Source organism: Stegastes partitus, unplaced genomic scaffold (assembly GCF_000690725.1).
Source record: "Stegastes partitus isolate 25-593 unplaced genomic scaffold, Stegastes_partitus-1.0.2 Scaffold1126, whole genome shotgun sequence".
Taxonomy (NCBI): Eukaryota; Metazoa; Chordata; class Actinopteri; family Pomacentridae; genus Stegastes; species Stegastes partitus.
This window is the reverse complement of record NW_007578857.1, coordinates 1-19,257: the sequence shown is the minus strand read 5'-3', so window position 1 is coordinate 19,257 and position 19,257 is coordinate 1. Positions and strand designations below refer to the sequence as shown.

At 39.3% G+C, this 19,257-nt stretch overlaps 2 protein-coding genes across 2 annotated transcripts; one reads left to right on the top strand and one right to left on the bottom strand.

The window, feature by feature from the left end:
* Window positions 1-2,892: 2,892 nt before the first annotated feature.
* Window positions 2,893-3,471, bottom strand: hoatz (HOATZ cilia and flagella associated protein). Its single transcript, XM_008296404.1, has one exon. It carries the CDS (start codon window positions 3,358-3,360, stop codon window positions 2,893-2,895), a length of 468 nt encoding a protein of 155 aa, XP_008294626.1. The 5' UTR covers window positions 3,361-3,471.
* Window positions 3,472-4,856: 1,385 nt separating this feature from the next.
* LOC103368157 (myosin-11-like) lies at window positions 4,857-19,238 on the top strand (the record flags this gene model as incomplete). The annotated part of the gene is made up of 12 exons (XM_008296423.1): window positions 4,857-4,907; window positions 7,644-7,992; window positions 9,174-9,344; window positions 13,037-13,193; window positions 15,323-15,350; window positions 16,072-16,171; window positions 16,928-16,954; window positions 17,396-17,422; window positions 17,619-17,711; window positions 17,832-17,895; window positions 18,011-18,109; window positions 19,095-19,238. Coding segments are annotated over exons 2-12 (1,075 nt in total), but the record flags the coding sequence as incomplete, so codon positions are not given.
* Between the last annotated feature and the right edge of the window lie 19 nt (window positions 19,239-19,257).

Sequence of the window (19,257 nt, the reverse complement as noted above, 5' to 3'; positions counted from 1 at the left end):
AGCAGGAACTTCCTAGAAAGATATCATCATTCAAATGTACAATTCACACAACCTACATGTGTCTAGTTCTTGTGTTTTATCGTTGTCTCTGTAAGTTAAAAAGATAACTGATGCTGTAGAAACTGCAACTGAGAAATACAGGTGACTGGGCAGAAACATGTAGCTTTCTACAAAAATCACAACCCCGAATGTGGTATTAAATCCTAAACATTTGAACAGTTGACCCTTCCTTCTTTTCTCCTGCAGCCAGCTAGGATTACCAGTCTTGATCGATATTCAGCTGTATGGAGATGGGCTCGGTCAGGGGAAGGAGCTGTTTGAGGCCTGAAGGTATGGTGAAGGAGATCCATTGGTCTAAACCTGAGAGCTACTGCAGCAGGAGGGAGCTGTGCCTTACTGTTTACAGCCATGGCTGACATCCTGCCACAGGAAACAAATGCAAACCTCAATGGAAAACAACAAGACTGTTATTTTAGAATGGCATTGCCATTTTAGTGCTCAAGACTGCTGAGTCAGCCTCCCCTGGATTTTACTTTATCTCATGCTCACTGTTTTGTTTGAGTTCGTTTTACCCGCAGTCAAAAGCTAAATATATGTATTTGTTTTTCATCAGCCCTGATCATTTATTCATTTGGCTCTGATGCAGAGAATTACAATTTAGCATGACATAAAAAGTTGTGGGTGGCTCAGCAAGAAGCCCTTTTTAAAAAGCTCACAACTTCTGAACTTGAGAACTACCACTGGAGTTTGGAAGGGTTTTCTCATTTAAATGAGACTGCTTGATTGACTGATGAACCTTTAAAAGTTGTTATTTTGTTAAATTATTTTAGAGAATGAGTAATATGTAACCTTGGCAGATCACAGGGAAAAGGAGAACAAGCAGTGAGTGAATGAGGAGAAGAATGGGGGTATGAAATCTCTCCACTTCCTCCTCCAAGAAAAATACTGCCCCAGTATACCAGCAAGCATTCCAGTCTCTCATCGTTTTTTCACTCTCTTCCTTTGTCACATCATTCATGATTTCATTACTTCTCCCTCTCACTAACCTGCCTGTTCAGGAGCAATCATACTGACATCTCTCCAAGCCATCCTCATTCATGAGGCGAGATTGTGTTTTGACTTCAGATTAAGTCACCTGTCACCATTAAAGTCTGTGAAAATATCAACATAGAAACACAGCAGCCTTTGAATAGGATTGTCTCTGATGAAACAGGCCTGAGGTCCACAGTGCAGCAGTCGGGCATAGAAACTCTTTTTCAGTGGTTATACTGTAAGAAGGGTGGTCCAGATCTCCTGCAGCTGAAGAAATGTCCTGACAGGTGCATAATGTTGAGCCGCTAAATGAGAAGTACTGATATGATTTAATATTTAGCTTTTGATGCCTTTTCTCCCCAATGAAACGTTTTCTCCAGATGCAGAGCAATAGTGTGTTTTAATATTCTCCCTCAAAATGAGTTAGGACCCTCTGGACTTATTAAAGCCGGCACAGAAGGCAACTGTTGATGCTTCAGGTTGATTTTGGATGGAGGATCACTTTAAAGCTTCTCAAGGGTGAATTACACACATCATCAGGGTGTGAGAGGTTAAAGAGCATTTATAGACGGCGTGCTTCTGTGTGCGCTGTCTGCTTTGAAAACTTTAACCAAATTAGTTAAAGTCAACAGTCAGCAGACTTCTTCTTATCCTATTATGGTTGGGCCTTCTCCACTGGACATTTGGAATTTGAATATCCACACAGGCTTCACTTCACCTTACGTAATGCTGTTTGAGGCAAACTGCTGTGTACTGTGAGTTTGTAGCAGACGCCAGTTACGGTCTGACGCTTATTATCAATATTATCCTGAAGGCCAGTTTGAGATCAATGTTCCTTCATGTTTGTGATGCCGTGATAAAAGCCAGGTTTGTAATTTAAGGGCCTTTTCATACATAAAGCCTGAACCAACGTTCATGTTTTTGTACATTTGATCAAGTTAGTTTTGGTTTCTCAGTTTGCACACTAACAAACTTCACATGACTCACTATCCAGGTCGTCACAAGCCTGGGTAGCGTCATAAAAGGGCAGCTGTCCTTCTCATTGAATGATGACCCATTCTGTCCAGCAAAATATATTTTGCTTTATATGAACTAAACCAGGAAGTATTCAGTCAATCATATTGTTGCACTGATGTCAAAGTCATGAAACTGTGTGTATTCGTATTAGAAGTATAACCTTTGGACGAAAAGCTGTTTTTATTCCTTATGTGATGGAAAAGTCTACATTTTCTTCAAGCGGCGTTTATCTGATTAGACTGGTGCTTCTATGTCGTTGTGTCAATGCCGTGACTGAAATTGCAGTTATGGCTCTCTTACTCATTTAGACAGGAGCCTGGTCCTATTAGCCAGGAACAACTCTCCTGGAGTTTTATCAAGATGGCTGTTAACTGGTGAGACATGTCTACAAGAACTTTGGTCTGAACCACGTAAAAAAAATGCTTTCATACGAGGGCCATCCACTGTTTGGTCTGGACTGTGGTCCTGGAGGAGTATCATACTTGTTTCCTGATGTTTTGTTGAACCAATAATTATTGTTGTTGTTGTTTTAAATAATTGTCAGATTTGTCAAGATAATCAAAGCTCGATCTGCGTTGGCTTGGCAAGCAGACCACATATAAGGTTATAGTAAATACATTCACTTTACTACTTATCCAGTCCACACTTGTCTGTTGTTACAATATGTATAGGGCTCAGTTTAGACTTCAGGTAATATATTATTAATATATTTTATATATCCTAGTATTTATACATTTCTTTTTCATCAAAACACAATTAGCTTAACCTCCATATCCAGTCTGGTAAAGCATTTGGTAAACTGCTCTTTAATCTTGACATGTCTGTCCCTCTATCAGTCCTTTGTTACTGAAGCTGTTTGACCAGCTCCTTGTCCATCTCACACTCTGAAGCTTCTTGTGATTTCCTCACGTTTCCTCTGCCGACCTTCACCTTCGATTTAAAGGCGACAGACAGCAGCTCCTTCTGGATCCTCTGCTCTCTCTGCCTCCTCAACAGAGCCAGGATCTCCTTCCTCTGGTCGGCCATGGCTGCGTACCGCTGCCTCTCCTCCTGCAGCTGCCCCACAGCCCGGACACTCGGCGGCTCCGGAGCGGAGGGTTTGGGACCGGCGGTGCTGCTGCGCTGCGGCCGGGACACCGGCAGCCTCTGGCGGATATCTGCCGACACCAGACGGGACTCGAGCGGCGGCAGCAGGGACAGAGAGCTCCACAGCTGTCTGGCATGAGACACGTCCTCCGGAGAAGAGCCGTCAAACACGGTGAAGAGTTTGTCAAACTCCTCCTGCTCCGGAGCCTCATCCTGCTCAGACATTTTATTTTCAGAGCAGAAACCTGTTAACTTTGTAAAATATTAGCACATTAGCTACCTTAGTTGTTTGCTGGTGTCACCATGGAAACGGAACTACGGCAAGCCAGGAAGACTCAAGACTCGTTTTTTTTGTTCGCGTACGCTTTTCAAAATAAATGTATGTGACTAAACTTGGACCTTATTGGTAGCCGGAGTACTTTTCTTTTTGAAGATGCTTCCCTTTAGAAGACTCTAGGCACTGAAACCATACAAAGCGACGTTTTATGGTAAAGTTCCCAATATTCAGCATGATAGGTCTCAGGTTTGGGTAAGGTTATCTTAAAATGTAAACAGTTACAGAATACAAATTGCAAGACAATTTATGGAAACAGTAATGTAATCCATTGGATTACAAAAAATGTAATCTAATCTGAAAACTTTTGGATTACTTTTGGATTTTGTTAAAAAAAAAACAATAATAATATTGAAAATATTGCACAACATACAAAAAAATGGACATGGGGATTTAAAAAAACAAAAACACAACAAATATCTGTCAATATCTCAAAAAATATTCAGTGCCAAAAAGTTGAATTTGTATTTGCAGTTGCTAAAATAAAAGTAGCTTTTAAAAACAGTACTAGCACAAACTCCAGGTGTAATTTGTGAGTTGTTTATGTTCATTTGCTGTTTCTTTTGTGTGCATTTTTGTTGGGGTGGATAGAATTTAATATCATATTACATGCTGTGTTTATATATAATGGTGCACAAAGAAGCAAAAACGCATCATTGGGTTGGAGCTTCCATTAACCAGACACTATTTACTTCAACAAACTCAGACAGAAAGCAACCACTATTTACAAAGACGTTACACACCCCGGCTACTCCTTGTTTGACTCAGTGTCCTCTGGCATCAGACTGAACACCAACAGTCTGAAGAACAGTTTCTTTCACAGAAGCGTGGCCTCCATTGTTCCACTGCAACAGCACTGTGAAACTATCAAACACTGCATTCACTTTTAGTCTGCTGCTAGAACTCTGGTGCTGCTGTTTCTTATTTATATTTACGATTTGCACTGCCAATTTTCCACTGATGCTGCTGCTCTTACCTTTTTTCAAGATGCTGATTAAGCAGTTTTTCTAATCTGTCTTTGGAAATGTTGTAAATTGTCCACCAAGTAAGAAATCAGACAAAATATCCTTTTACATTGTGTATTGACAACAAAGGTTCATTCAAATTCACACATAAAATCGCTAAAATTGTACTTATTGTGCCACTTAACAGACGAAAAACAAACGAGAAACTGTTCAATCATCATTTCAGCAGCAAATACGAGCACTCATCCGAAACAAATAAGGGCTCTTATTTTGAAGGCAGATCTCCTGATTGGCTTTACTCTAACTCTGGAAACGAGGCGGATCTCTTGTGCTGCTCCACCCCCAGGTGTCGCGGGCAGGTTTAAATAGTGTGGATGAGGAAGGACGGCATCATCATCATCACTTCATTTACCTGACATGGTATTCTCATTTCCCTGGAGTTCATCCTGCACTGAGGACTGAAGCACTGAACGGTGAGTATGGACTCTTTAATTTGACTCCTACAGGGACAATGTAACCCAGCTGGCAGCTGTATGCTGCCTCCATGCAGTTGTTTTTATTTATTTGCAAGGTCAAGTATTATCATTTAAACATGCAAAATGCATGTTGCAAAAAAAAAAACAAAAAGCTGCTTGTTAGGAGGTGAAGGCCATTTTCTGGCATTTCTAAGACAAAAATGATGATATTTGCTATAAAAGAAAATTGAAGAGAATAGTTGTGTAATAGCCTAAATCTAAAATGTGGCTGGCTGACTGGCTTCCATTCAGATCAATCATCCTGATAAAGATGGCTGAATCCCTCACTGGAGATGCTGCATGTTGATTTATGCCCTCTATCCTGCTCTGTTTTTGCCTGTGTGCTGGTGACCACACATGGATGCACTCTGTGACATGTCACCATTTTGGTGTAAACGGTAAGCTTGGCTGGACACATGAGCTGCACCTTATAAGGTAGTATGCCTGCTAAGTCCCTAGCATCCCTCTTTGGGATACCAAGCTACCAGGAGCAAAGGGTTAGCCAAACATGGGCATTCCAGCATGGCAGCTCACTTGTTTGATTCTAGGGGTTATCTGTGTGCTGCTTTTCATGTTTTATTGCCTGCTGTTCAATGGGAGGTCAAAGCAGCCTTGTGACCTGCACGAAGAGACACAGACAAGGATAAGTGAGTAAGTAGCTCAATGCAAAAATAGGGAAATTGGATGTTATCCACAGTGATCTGTAGGACAGTTCAGTAAAACTAAATGTAAATGAGTTGTGTGACTTTCAGATCCAAAGGCAGCAGTTTGAGGAGGAAAAACTGAGCTGATGTGTCTTTTCATGATGCTTTTCACTTCTGAATCTTCTCTGTGAAGGGGCGTAAATAAAGAGCTATGTGACCATTTAAATGGCTGTACAGTTACCTGAGAAAATTTGACAAATCGGACACATGGTGACTGTCATTTGGCATCACCTGCTTGATGCTGTGTGCGATTCTGATTCACCTATTAACAGTGTCCTGCTATGGAAGGTGTCAGGAGCATTTTGTGGTTAAGTGTCTTTTTTAAAGACACAAGGACACAGAGGGAGCTGGGGATGAAGTGGATGTACCTGCACTTGATGTACTAAATGCATTGTGTTGATTCAAGTGTTATTTCGTTTGTGATTGAAGATTTTTTTCTGTATTTGATAAGATTTGATGTTTGCGTCACTAAATCGGTTGTCTGTTGCATTTTGGTATCTGTTTTTTGTCCTGTAGGACTTTTCACATGTCTTTAAAGGGGCTCTTAATAGATTTTACATAAAAAGCTCAGTCCACCAGTTATGACGAGTACTGGGATGTTTTCTGTGGCTCTGCTGGGAGCTTTCTAATGTCCGGTACCCTGAAATGAACCCAATGATGTCATTGTGATGTCGTCAGAGTTACCTCAACTTGAGTACCTGAAAGTCTGCGTTGCAAACTGAGAGTGTGTACTTGGGATGCAACTAATGATTATTTTCCATTGTTAATGTGTCAGCTGCTTTCTGTAATGATCAAATAGTTGTTTGATCTATAAAGTGTTGGAAAATGGTGAAAAATGTTGATCAGTGTTTCCCATAGCCCAAGATGGCACCCTCAAAGGTTGCATGTTATCTCCAAATCAAAGATATTTAGTTTGTTGACATGGAGGAGTAAAGAAACCAGAGAATTTTGGATTTTATGACGCTGGAATTTTTTTTTGCCTAAAAAAGAAAAACTCAAATTGATGAATTGACTGTCAAAATAGTTGGCAATTCATGTAATGGTTCCAACTCTACTGTAGATTTAAAAAGACTTTTATCAGGCAAGGAAAGTCTAACAAAACTTGCATTTTGAATATATGGAATTGATCAGGTGGCTAACATTTGGCTGCATTAATTTAGCATGGACAGACTTTTGTCGACAGTAAGCAGTGGAAAAATGATTCCCCAGTGGGTCGGGTGTACAAAGACAAACTAGCCTCTGTTCCGCCAGCATTTGTACGTCAATCTAATCTCTGATTTCTTTCATCAGTTTATCAGGAAAAACATATATCTCTGGGTTGTTCTTTGCACATGCTCAGAAAAATCAGCACCTCCCATGAAATGAATATCTGCAAAACTGAAATGGTGTTTGTTAAATTCTGCTAAAGAATCCTGCTAAAATTCTGCAAGCCGCACCATAAACTGATGAGAAATGCTCGGCTAAAGCGTTTGAGGTACAGGGTTTGTCCTGGATCGAGGAATTTTTGGCAACTCCCAAAGAGGTATTAAGTGTCTCCCATAGAGGGTTTAGGCAGCGCCAAAGGAAATTCACCAGAGCCAGAATGATAAGAATTGAGAATTAACCAGTTTTGTTGACTTAGGTTTCTTTTACTCGAGCATAATAGACATTTTGTTTATGAAATAGTCAGAATTAACATGAAAATGTTAGATTTCTGTCAAATAAGGCAACAAAGACACATTGCCCTTAGTATATGTGGGCTGATCGTGCTTAGTGCGTAGTTACCCCCTCAAGGCCCATTCTGAGCCAATAAAAACCCTAAAGGTGTGGACTAGAATCGACCAGTTCTGGTTTCATGTTATCTCATGAGTCACTGGATACAAAAAAGTGAAAAAAGGTCATCAGTGGCATGAAGTTTTGTTGACTTTCAGGTTTTTACCATGATGGAGGACCGTTGAACTACACATTGTAGTTTACATTTTCAGTGTGTGACTTCTGCTGTGTGTCACAGGCCCGAGGTCAAACCGAGGTCAAAGGACAACTCAGCTCCCAGCGCCGCTCCAGAGGCTGACCCAGTCGCCAGCGACCAACCAGACGTCAGCTCGACCACCTCTGAACCGCCAGCCTCTGACTCTGCTGCCGCCGCTGCTTGCGTCCCACAGGTTGATCCACCTGCCAACAGCGATACTTCCAACATGGCTGATCCGGCTGTTGACGACAGCAAGTTCCTCTTCCTGGAGAATGACTTCCGCAACAGCGGGGTGGCTCAGGCCGACTGGATGGCCAAGAAGATGGTGTGGGTGCCGTCAGAGAGGGAGGGCTTTGAGCAGGCCAGCATCAAGGAGGAGAAGGGTGACCAGGTATGATATCATGATAATGTCTCATTCTTTATTATCAAAGTTCACTGGTGTAGAGACACATATGTCACATATGAAACAATACAGCAGCATTTATGGCCGAAAGTAGGTTAACATTTTTTCTGTTTCTAAAAATACTCTATTTGTTTAAGCTCACAAAACTTGCAAAGAAATATATACACATACATAATATGTAAATATGACAACTACACATCATTACATCACCATATATCATCAAATGCACTATATACTCTACATCGCAATATCCCAGTCTAGTGCACACATCTCAATATACCTTCAATTTGCAATGAAGAAAAGAAAGCTGATCGTCATTTGTAGGTTACAGCTGTCAGAACACAATCTGTGACTTGATCACTTTACATAATTTAAAAATGGGCACCAAGTACAATAATGTATGCATATGTTAAAGCATACAAAGCTAAAACGTAATCCAGTCAGCATTCACTTAAGGTTCTGTCAGCGCCTCGTGTTGACAGTCACCCTGCCTTAATCGCATGAGTTAGAAATAATAGACACTCCAGTCTACAGAAAAGGTACACTTCAAACAAACTGAATACGTTTGCCTTCATTAAAACAAACCAAAAAAACCCAACAACTTGTTTTTGTAAATATTTGTTTTACTGCATTTATTACAAACTCATGACAATGAAAAACACAAACATAATGATGCCAGAAAAAGACAGAAAACACCAGAGACATATTGCTAATTCTCCAAAAATGAACAAAACTAATTCCAGAAGTTTTCCAGAATTTGTCCCTCATATGCTTCAGGTTGTACTGTATGTCTTTATCTCCAAGGATGATAAAGAGGAAAGTGTTTTAAACTCTCCTTTTTGTATAATTGAAGAAACTACTATTTAACAATTAATACATGAACTTATAAAAAACAAATGGCTACATATGAACAAAACATTTATATTTGATCTACTAACAATTTTCCACTGTTTGCTGCCCTTTTATTATCTCTCACTGGATTTCTGGATGTTAAAGTCTCCAGAACTTAAACTATTTCCCCTTAAAGCCAGCACATAGAAAGTGTTCATAGCTGCAACATGTTTATGCACATTTATTCGGTTTGTATGTAAACATAAGGCTTGATTCTTGTCTTCAAAACCAGCGCATAAGTATAGAAAACTAGTTTTATTCCTGTCTCTGTGTTGCAGGTGCTGGTGGAGCTCTCCAATGGTCACAAGGTGACAATAAACAAAGACGACATCCAGAAGATGAACCCGCCCAAGTTCAGCAAAGTGGAGGACATGGCCGCCCTCACCTTCCTCAACGAAGCCTCCGTCCTGCACAACCTGCGTGAGAGATACTTCTCCAGCCTGATCTACGTGAGAAACGTCCTCTTCTTACTTCCATGTTTGAGAGAAGAATGTATTTGTTAGTCTCTAATTCTAAACTGAAGCTAATTTGTTAAATATAGCAGAGCTTTTAAGATACAATCACATGCAACTATAAAACATGATACAGAACCTGAGTTGGTTCAAAGAATAAAGGGAAGAAAAAGAGAATTTAAAAAAAACACGTGGGATAATTCCACTGACAGTGCAGAGGACCATATAAATAAGCTTGCCATGCGACATAAGTTTAATATTAGAGCAAAGGAAATTTGCAAAGAAAAAGAAAGTGGACATTAAGGAGCCTACGTTTTTTCCCTTTTAAATCCATTGAATTAAAAAAAAAGCCAAGTATTACTTTAGATTCAACTCATAATAAATGAACTGTCAATTCAACACGAGTAGCACAACAGGTACAAATTAAATCTATGTGAAAACTTCCTGATTCCGAAACCTAATATTTAATTCCGAAAAGATGTTTTCCATTGTTGTCTGTCACTTTGCACTTCCTCTGTAAGAACATGTTAACCAGACTGAGCGTAATAAAAAGTAAAATCATGTTATTTCAGTTAAAATCAAAATCACACTGGTGGATAAATCAAGTTTCTATCTGCCTGTCGTTTAACTTAAACTAAAAGAACAACTCTGTATCAATTTAAACCGACTGTCTGTGGAAAAAGAAATGATAGCTACGCTTTTAAGTCTGCATGTGCTGTAAGGCTTAATATAAAGAAAACTATGTTCTAAAGCCAGCGTCAGACCAGAGGCTCCCTATAAACCCCTTGAAGTTCATATGGCCTCCACGCTCAGGTGGAAAAGTCCCTGTTTAAGGACTGTGATCAGACGCTGCGTTCCCTACGCAGACTTAGGGTGCACTGGAAGGATCAACAGCTTATGTTTGTATTTTTTTAGTCAGTCTTACAAAGTCTAATAAGGTACTGGATGTAAAACATTAAAATCCAAGCTTATGCATCACCTAATACACGCTGCCATGTAGATTACTGGAAGTTAAGATTTGCAGTCCCTCCAGTCCTTATATGAGCAACATCTCGTACTCTGAATGTGAGCTGCAACCAGGTGGAAGATGATGCAGTGCAGTAATTTAACTTAAATCAGAATGTTAACTAGAACATGATGTGCAACTCAAATTTCATGCAATAATGGTGTATTTAAGTATATTTGAGAGGTTGTGCAGTATGTCTGTGGAGGCGAATATGGAGTTTTAAATGTAGGCTGGTTATTTTTGATATTATACACTGCCTGGCTGTATCTGACATTTCATGCAGTTTTAAGAATACATTTATTGCTGTAATGAAAGGATGCATGCATATTTTATTTTCATTGTCAATGAATCTGATGATTATTTTCTAAGTTAAATTTTTTTATCATTAAGAAAATGGAGAAAAAAAACAGATCAAAACCTAAAGAGATTCACTTTACTATAACAGAGGAAAGGAAGAAGGAAAAGCAGAGAAAATGGCACAATGAGGAAGCTGGAAGTAAAGTTTTGCATTTTTGTAAGATAGAAATGACTTCAGTCATCAATCACAAAATGATAAATCTTCAGCTGAACTGCAAATCAATAAATTGCTGATTACAGCACTGCATATATCTGATCTGTCTTCATGAGAGACTGTAAAAAATATGAATGCATTTATCTCTGATGTCACCAACAGGGAAAACTGTGGACATCTGTGAGATTTTTTTTCTCTCGCTCTCCACATGCATGGATTTATAGACTGTGAGGCATTTTCCCGTTAAGTCCGTGAGGTTTTAGTCCTGTCCCACTGTCAGATGGTCAGATGCATGAGGTCTCCACAGAGGATGCTTTTATATGCCCTTTCTGGGAGTCTTCATAGCTACAGACTTTGCTGCGGGACTATGGGAAAAGGTCATAGTGAAATTGGCGATGTATACATAACGTGTATATATATGGTCCGTCATACTCAAAAAGTGCACAAAAAGAGCATTTTTACAGCGATGTGTTGTTTCCAAGCAACGATATTGTTTCCAATTTGTCTTTTTTTTTTTTTTTACCATTTTGAGGCCTTGTAAACTCCCACAGGTCTGTGAGGGTTTAGCTCTTAGGCCTCAGGGTGGACGTTGGAATCATCTTTACCAGTTACTGCGATCACTGAGAGATAAATGATTTTAAAAAATCTGCAGATGTCAGGAGTGTGTGCATCAGAAAAGCTTCACCTTTCGTGGATGTTTTGTGTCATTTCATTCTGACTAATGTTTTATATTTAGCCCATGTGGTATGAGCCAGAGTCCTCCTACTTTTGACTTCTTTGCTGCTCCACAATTACAGACAATATAGTAAACAATTAATTTGTCAGTTAGCTTGTGACATAGCTTCACATGTTAGTTCAGAGTATGTACAGCATTATTGTTGCTTTCTACACCAGCACTAAGGAATGTACACTCAGAGGATGCACTGCAAACTCTGATCAGTGTGATTTCTGCTTCACTTGTGTTAAAATTCAACAAAATATCGCTTCATGATGGAGATGGTGAACATGCGCTTTATATATTTCCAACACTGAATCCAAACACAGGATTTAATACATTGATTATAACCTCTCAACAGGTCAACACACAGCTTCTGATTGTGACTTTAATCCGAAGCTTTCAAGCTGTTACTTGTGCCTTCGTTCAAAATAATGATTGAATAAAATAACACAAAATCAACTTTATATCATAGTGTCTTGGTTTCAGTGCAGCAGTGTGGACAGATGTGCAGCAAAAGAATTAGCAGAGCACTGATGGTTTTAGTACACCACTGTGATTTAAAGGGTGAGTTGCAGGGAGAGGAGGATGTCATGTGAGTGTGCAGTGGACTCAAGTTGGGCTGCTTGAACTGGCCATGAATCTGAAATCAGCTCTGAGAAGATTAAGTGCTATTTCTCCTAAATTGCTCTTGTTAGGTTTGAACTATTCTGTTTAGTCTCATTGAGCTAATATGCCTCTCGGTGCTCTTATTTTGAAATGATGGTTAATAAGTAGAGGCTTAAACAATGATCTGCATCTATATTACTGTTTAAGTGCGGATTATGTGATTATTATGGGTCTCATTTCATTAGTTTGTTATTATTATTAGTAGTAGTAGTAGTAGTATTTAAATTGGTTTATTTATTTTTTAAATATTAAGTCCCATCATGTTTCCACAATTCAGATGCAACCATTGAATGTGATTAGTTCACAAGTGATTATGGGTTGCGAACTATGAAAACCTAGTGAAATCTGTGCATGCATGAACAGCTGATTAACAGTTTAGCAACTGCTAATGTGAAAGTAAATGCCATGTGCTCAGGAAATCCCCAGACTGAATTTTGAACCAGCACCCCTAAAGATCACATGTTTCTGTAACCTTCAGGCCACTGCTGCTTAAATTATTATGTGAACAAAACTGAGGGCACAGGGCTGTCACAACTGAAACAGCGTTTTCACATGAATATGTAAACAATGGCTGGAGCACACTTCTTTTCACACAAGGTACAGATGAGGCTGGAGTTCAGAAGACACGTTACAGGAGAAATCGGAAAATCTCCAAAGTTCTAAATGCACCCCTTTGTAGGGAGGTAGCAGGGTGTATTTAACATTAACAAACCAGGTATAAAGATGATGGTTAAGTTGTCTGGCTGCTTTGACAACTTGTCTGTGTTTTCTTTCTCTTCCTCACTCAGACGTACTCGGGTCTGTTCTGTGTGGTGGTGAACCCCTATAAGATGCTGCCCATCTATTCTGAAAAGATCATCGAAATGTACAAGGGCAAGAAACGCCACGAGGTGCCGCCGCACATCTACTCCATCACAGACAACGCCTACAGGAACATGATGCAGGGTAAGTGCTTTATGTGTCGGCATATTGTCCAAATGCATCAGGCTGCTTTCACAAAAATGAAAAACTCTGTGTAAAAATTGTTCATATTCAGTGATCCAGATCTAGAAATATAAGCTAAATACTTAAAACAGGAACCTCTTTAGAAAGAACAAAAAAGTCATAGCATCAAGTAGTTGTTTTCACAGCAGTAGCATATAAAACAATATAATGCTTTTGTGGCAAAAGCAAATTATTTTAAAAACACATACCATCACCCTCTTGAAACTTTTTGACAGAAACCTCAATCTTCTGCTACAACACAAAGTAAGATACCTGAAGATAACTCTGTAGATAATTCTGTACCAGCAATCCTCATTTTAAAGGATGCAGGATGGAGGTGAATCAGACATGCTTGTTGCTGTATCAGCTGCTGAGAGACAAAAGCAGGCCATGGATAATGTAGTTTAGTTAGAGCTGTCACTCAGGGAGGTGCATCTGATTGGTGCACAAGAAAAAAGTCTAAGCATGCAGTAAGAGTACAATGTGAAAGTGTTGCAAACCGTGAAAGTTCTGTTTTTATGTGATTTAGGTAACGGGACTATTGAATGAGATACTGATTATATTTCTGCTTTTTCTGGACTGTGGCTCAGTTTTTTTGAAACATAAATAAATACTGCAGTTTTTCTCTCTCACTGAAATTAAAGAAAAGTGAAAGAAAATTAAGAAAATGTCTTTTTAACATTTTTGATTTTATTCTCATTTACTAACTATTCTCTTAATTTCCGTATTTTGTCGGACTGGGTGCATGAAATCGTACCTACTCTTAACCAACTGATTAGTTGCAGGGAGAAAAAGTCTGTACATCATCCCTGGTTGAATTAAATCAGCCACATTACATTTAGTGCTCTCAAGCTGCTGTCCTTATTTGTTAGTATTTGCAGCATATTAATAATTTGAACTTTATTTTATACTGAAATGATAATAACCAACCAGTGTGCATCTGCTAGAATTTATATTTCTGATCATAGAAATGTCAAAATCAGCTCATGATCCCAGCTCAAGAACGACTGAGGAGTATCACACGGATGAGTTGGCCAACTGTTTTTAGATTATTCCTCTGGTTGTTGAGCTGTGATATGCAAACCGCTGCTTCCAAAGTTTGCACTTGACCTTTTGGCCATTAATTTAAGCAAAGTGCAGCCACACAGACAACTTCTTTGGCCTGGTGTGGTCTAAGTTGGAGCCGAGTAAACCCTTAGTAAATGTTAAATAAGCTAGATCTTAAAGCAGTCATTTGATTGGGCGAGTTCAAATGTGTGACAATGTGGGGGTGTTCACAGGTTGTCTGTTCCTCCTGCCGCCAAAAATAATGGATTAATGCTGGAAGGCTGTTGATGCTTTAATCCTTGTGAAAGTAACACCACAAGATAAATGATGATAAACAATGACATATAACTGTCTGAGAATTTGGTCCATATCAACCTGGACAATACAGCCCTAATATTTAATCTTGTAAGTTATGAATTTATCCTGCATTTTCTTTGCATTTCTTACCGCTCCTATAGTTACTAACTGCTGCTGCTTCTGCTGCTACATAATCCAGTGAGGATGGAGAAACAGTCACATTATTGCCACGTGGTTGGTCAAAGCCCCCAGCAGTGTATTTTTTCTACAACACTATAGTTTATGAAACAGCAACCACACACATTGCAAATGAAAGCTACCAAATGAGAGGTGAGCGGTGGCAGCGAGCAGCCCCGACTGAAGCCTCAGAGCGTGCCGTCTGCTCTCCGGATGGTCCACCGGTGACCTCAGACCAACTCCGTACTTTCCATTCAACTCCAAAATGGCCATACATGGAGCAGTGAGACAAGATTACAGCGATGGAGCCCCGCATCCACCTGCTATTTTTAGATGATATGAGTGATGGAGGCTAATCTCCCTCCGAACAAGATCTCAGAGCTGTTCGCTCTTGTGTCCGAGGGAGGCAAGCGCTCGCCTCAGAGTTCATGTTTGGTCTGTTCAGCTTGGCTTCAACTAACGAGTTCAGTTCAGTCAACATCTTAACATCTCTCTCACTCCCTCCCTCCCTCTCTCTCGCTCTCTCTCTCTCTCTCTCTCTCTCTCTCTCTCTCTCTCTCTCTCCACAGACCGTGAGGATCAGTCTATTCTCTGCACGTGAGTCAAAACAGACAACACTTGACCTTTTTCCATCACACTGTACTATGAATTTGAGCACATACAAACTGGCAGTGAAGGGAGGCATTGCAAAGAATCACATGAGCTGCCTGGAAACGGCCTTAAACCAAGAGTTGACCCCTTAAAAACCAAATGATATACATTGCAGAGACTTGTGTTTTGTCCACACATTCTGATCTTGCAAGTCCTTCTTGCCCGATCTGATTACTTTCTTGATTACGCCTTTGTTTGATGCTTAGCAAATCAGCATCCAGTAAGAAAATGAAATACAAACCCTAAACTGTTATTTATCAATATGGAGGAGAAAGAAAACCAGCAAGTATTCACATGTGAGAAGCTGCACCTGGTAAAATTTTGACTTTTTTTGCCAAATTAAAAGCTTATTAATTGATTGATTGATTGATTGATTGATTGATTGATTGATTGATTGATTGATTGATTGATTGATTGATTGATTGATTGATTGATTATCAAAATGGCTGCTCTGATGATGAGTTTTTCTATCAATCAATAGGTTTCTCCATCCTTTTCTAAATGTGAATAATTCAAATCACAGAATATAAGCTTTACAAAAATAAATAAATAAATAAATAAATAACACACCTCACTCTTCAGACTATACAGATGACTGTTCTGCATTTTCAAACTTCTACATCTTCCCTTTTTCACTTCCATTTGTCATTCCTCCCATGTCCACCAGAGGTGAGTCTGGAGCCGGGAAAACAGAAAACACCAAGAAGGTTATTCAGTACCTGGCTGTCGTCGCCTCGTCGCACAAGGGCAAGAAGGACGTCAACCCTGTGAGTAGAAGCTTTCAAGAATATCACTGAGATGTTTGGAGAGGTGTGCAAAGATTTTTGCATATTTAAAAACCACCTGAATAATGTGCTAAAAGCAAGACAGGGTAAAAACTTTCAATAATGACTGATATATCTTACAATTATCTCTAATATCTATGGATTAATTGCATCTGTAGAGTGGATCAAAGTTGAGAGCGTCTGTATTTCTGGGGTTCTACAGTGTTGCCAAATGTGTGCTTTGGCATGAAACTTGTGCTTTCAGTCTGTGGGTCACATACAGACTGTAGTCTATGGTCTGATGAGCCCATGTGCCTAAATCAATCTCACTCAGTATAAGAGGATACCTGCAGAGTCTTATTCACCTGCATACGCTGAACAGTACCAGTTTATTAGCTCAATCATTTGTCCTCAGGTTGAGCCCTGAGCTCCATCACTGCTATCAGAACATTAGCTTACTGAAAAAGTCAGATCTGTTGACTAAAGTCTGTCGTGTCAAGTGTTTTGTTCCAGAGATTTTTCCATTTCACTGGCTCACAAAAGGTGATTTGCATCAGTAACATTACTGAGCCAAAGCAGCCACCAAAATACGGCAACAGCTAACTTAGTAACAAAAAAAATGTTAACATTTTATGTTGCTGTACTCCAATACAATATAATCACACATACATTTTCAATGTATAGAAAATAGATAAGAAACAAAGTTGTTGTTAACTATGACCTGCCATAAAATGTTGAAGCATAAATTGTGCTACACAGGACTCAGTTGCTGCCGCTGTGGCCAAGGTGAGGACAGATTGTTGTTGTGCGTGCTTCTGCTGTTGCTGCTGCTTTTGATTTTTCATACATTTCTTATTAAAGATTTTTTTTTAACAATCTCATAAATAAACATGCCATTAATAGTGAAGCGCTGCATTTCTAAAAAAAAATGGAAAGAAGAAGTCTTCATATTTTCCAACAAATCCTCGCTAATGCTGATTTAAAGTTACAGCTGCTCTTCGCTCAACTGCATTTAATCCAGTCATGAATCTTCTGTGGTTTGTTTGGGTACGATTTATGGATGCTTGACCCCTGACCTCTGCTGCTTAGCGGTTTCAAGCTGCCAATTTTGGGGAAAAGCTAAATGGAGCACCTTTTTCTAAAAAAAATTTTTAAAAGAGGATACTTATGGGGAGCATTTACCTCTTGCAGTTTCTAATTAGTTTGTTTTTGTGACTTTTCCTGCAGCAACAGCAGGCAGGATCTCTGGCCTACGTGAGTATTCAAACTTATACAGATACACTTTCACTTCAAATTCATCAACAGAAAACATTGCCACTCTTGCACATTGGAATGCATTCTGTTTAAAAGTATGCAGATCAGTTTTGGTGTGAGTCTGCATTGTACTGGGTAAACATCAGCTGGTACATGCTGTGCAGAAACAGATGTGTAACCGCATTTTGGACCGCAGGGGGAGCTGGAAAAGCAGCTGCTGCAGGCGAATCCGATCCTGGAGGCCTTCGGCAACGCTAAAACCATCAAGAACGACAACTCCTCACGATTTGTAAGTGATTTCATCAGCTTGTTAGTCAACATAAACACAAACATAACTGCTAGTAAAACTGTGATGTTTAATTGCCACAGTAGGGTTTCATACAGCTGCTGTCATCATCTCTGTCCACAGGGAAAGTTCATCAAGCTCAACTTTGATGTGACTGGCTATATCGTTGGGGCAAATATTGATACCTGTATCCTTTTTAAATTCATTTTTTAAAAATATATATGTATTTGCTACATCATGACTGTGAAAGTAAAAAGATTAAATGAAACACCCGTTTTACTTTTTCCTGATCCGACCATCAGACCTGCTGGAGAAGTCTCGCTGTATTCGTCAGGCCAGCACTGAGAGAGCCTTTCACATCTTCTACTACATGGTGGCAGGAGCCAAAGACAAGACGAAGGGTAAGCAGCTTAGACATCAGAAAAATATCAATACTGCTTGCATTTTAATGGAAAAATACATACTTTGATGGTATCTTAGAGTCAGTAAGAGCTGTATTTATGGGTTGCTTATGTAGCTTTCCCTAAACTTCTTCTTGGGTGGAGTCTGCAGGTAAGTTAAATAGGAAGTTGCAAATTCTTAAATTTGACTGTCTGCAAGGTTTATAACAAGGTATGATCTGCTCTCCAATGACATTAAGATCTGGCAGCCTGAAAAGTAAACTTTGGACTGAAACTGTTTCTGTAGAAAACCTGGTTGTTAAATCCAAAGACCAATTTCTTGGATTTCTAAAGTTACCAATACCACAGGTTAGAAAATATTCTTAAAGTACCAAAAGTAAAAGTGCTCACTATGCGTATTTTGTAATAATGCATATTATTGGATTATATGCATTTATTTGTTTAATGTTGGAGCAGGTAAAAGTGATTTGACTGATCCATATCTGCTGGTTGTGTATTTTCCCCTCAGTGAAATTTTATCACAATATATAATATTAAGTAATTATTTCTTTGTTGATTGCATTTTGTATTATTAAACTAAATCTGCAAAATTTTCAAGCAACTGCAGTGGAGTTGAAGTATTAAGTAGCACAAACCTGAAATGTTCATGTAAATTACAGTAATTGTATCAGTTCAGGAATTCCTCAACACATCATCTACACAATAATAATGTGGCAACTCCTCCTAAATCCACAACAGCTTGTTTCTGTTTAATAAAGAAACTTCTTCTAAGCATATCCTGTAGCGGCTGCACAGATGAAACTCATATCTGTCTTACAAATGGATTATTTTTATTTCGTGTGCGTCGGACATATATATGTTTACACATTGTGTCACATTGTAAAGACCTGCCTCGCTTTAGGGGATAAAAAGTAGTCCCCATTATGTAAATCGTCAACTGTAAGTGAGGACTTGGTTTAAGGTTAAGGTCTGGGTGTGTTTGCAGAGGAGCTGCTGCTGGAGGACTTCAGCAGCTACCGTTTCCTGAGGGCAGGTCACGTGGAGATCCCTGGTCAGCAGGACGACGAGATGTTTGATGAGACTCTGGAGGCCATGGAGATCATGGGCTTCACCGAGGATGAGAGATTAGGTACAGTAAAGACAAGATA

Bases quoted from the DNA above. Each gene is read 5' to 3' on its own strand.
- hoatz (XM_008296404.1), bottom strand. From the start codon at position 3,360: ATGTCTGAGCAGGATGAGGCTCCGGAGCAGGAGGAGTTTGACAAACTC.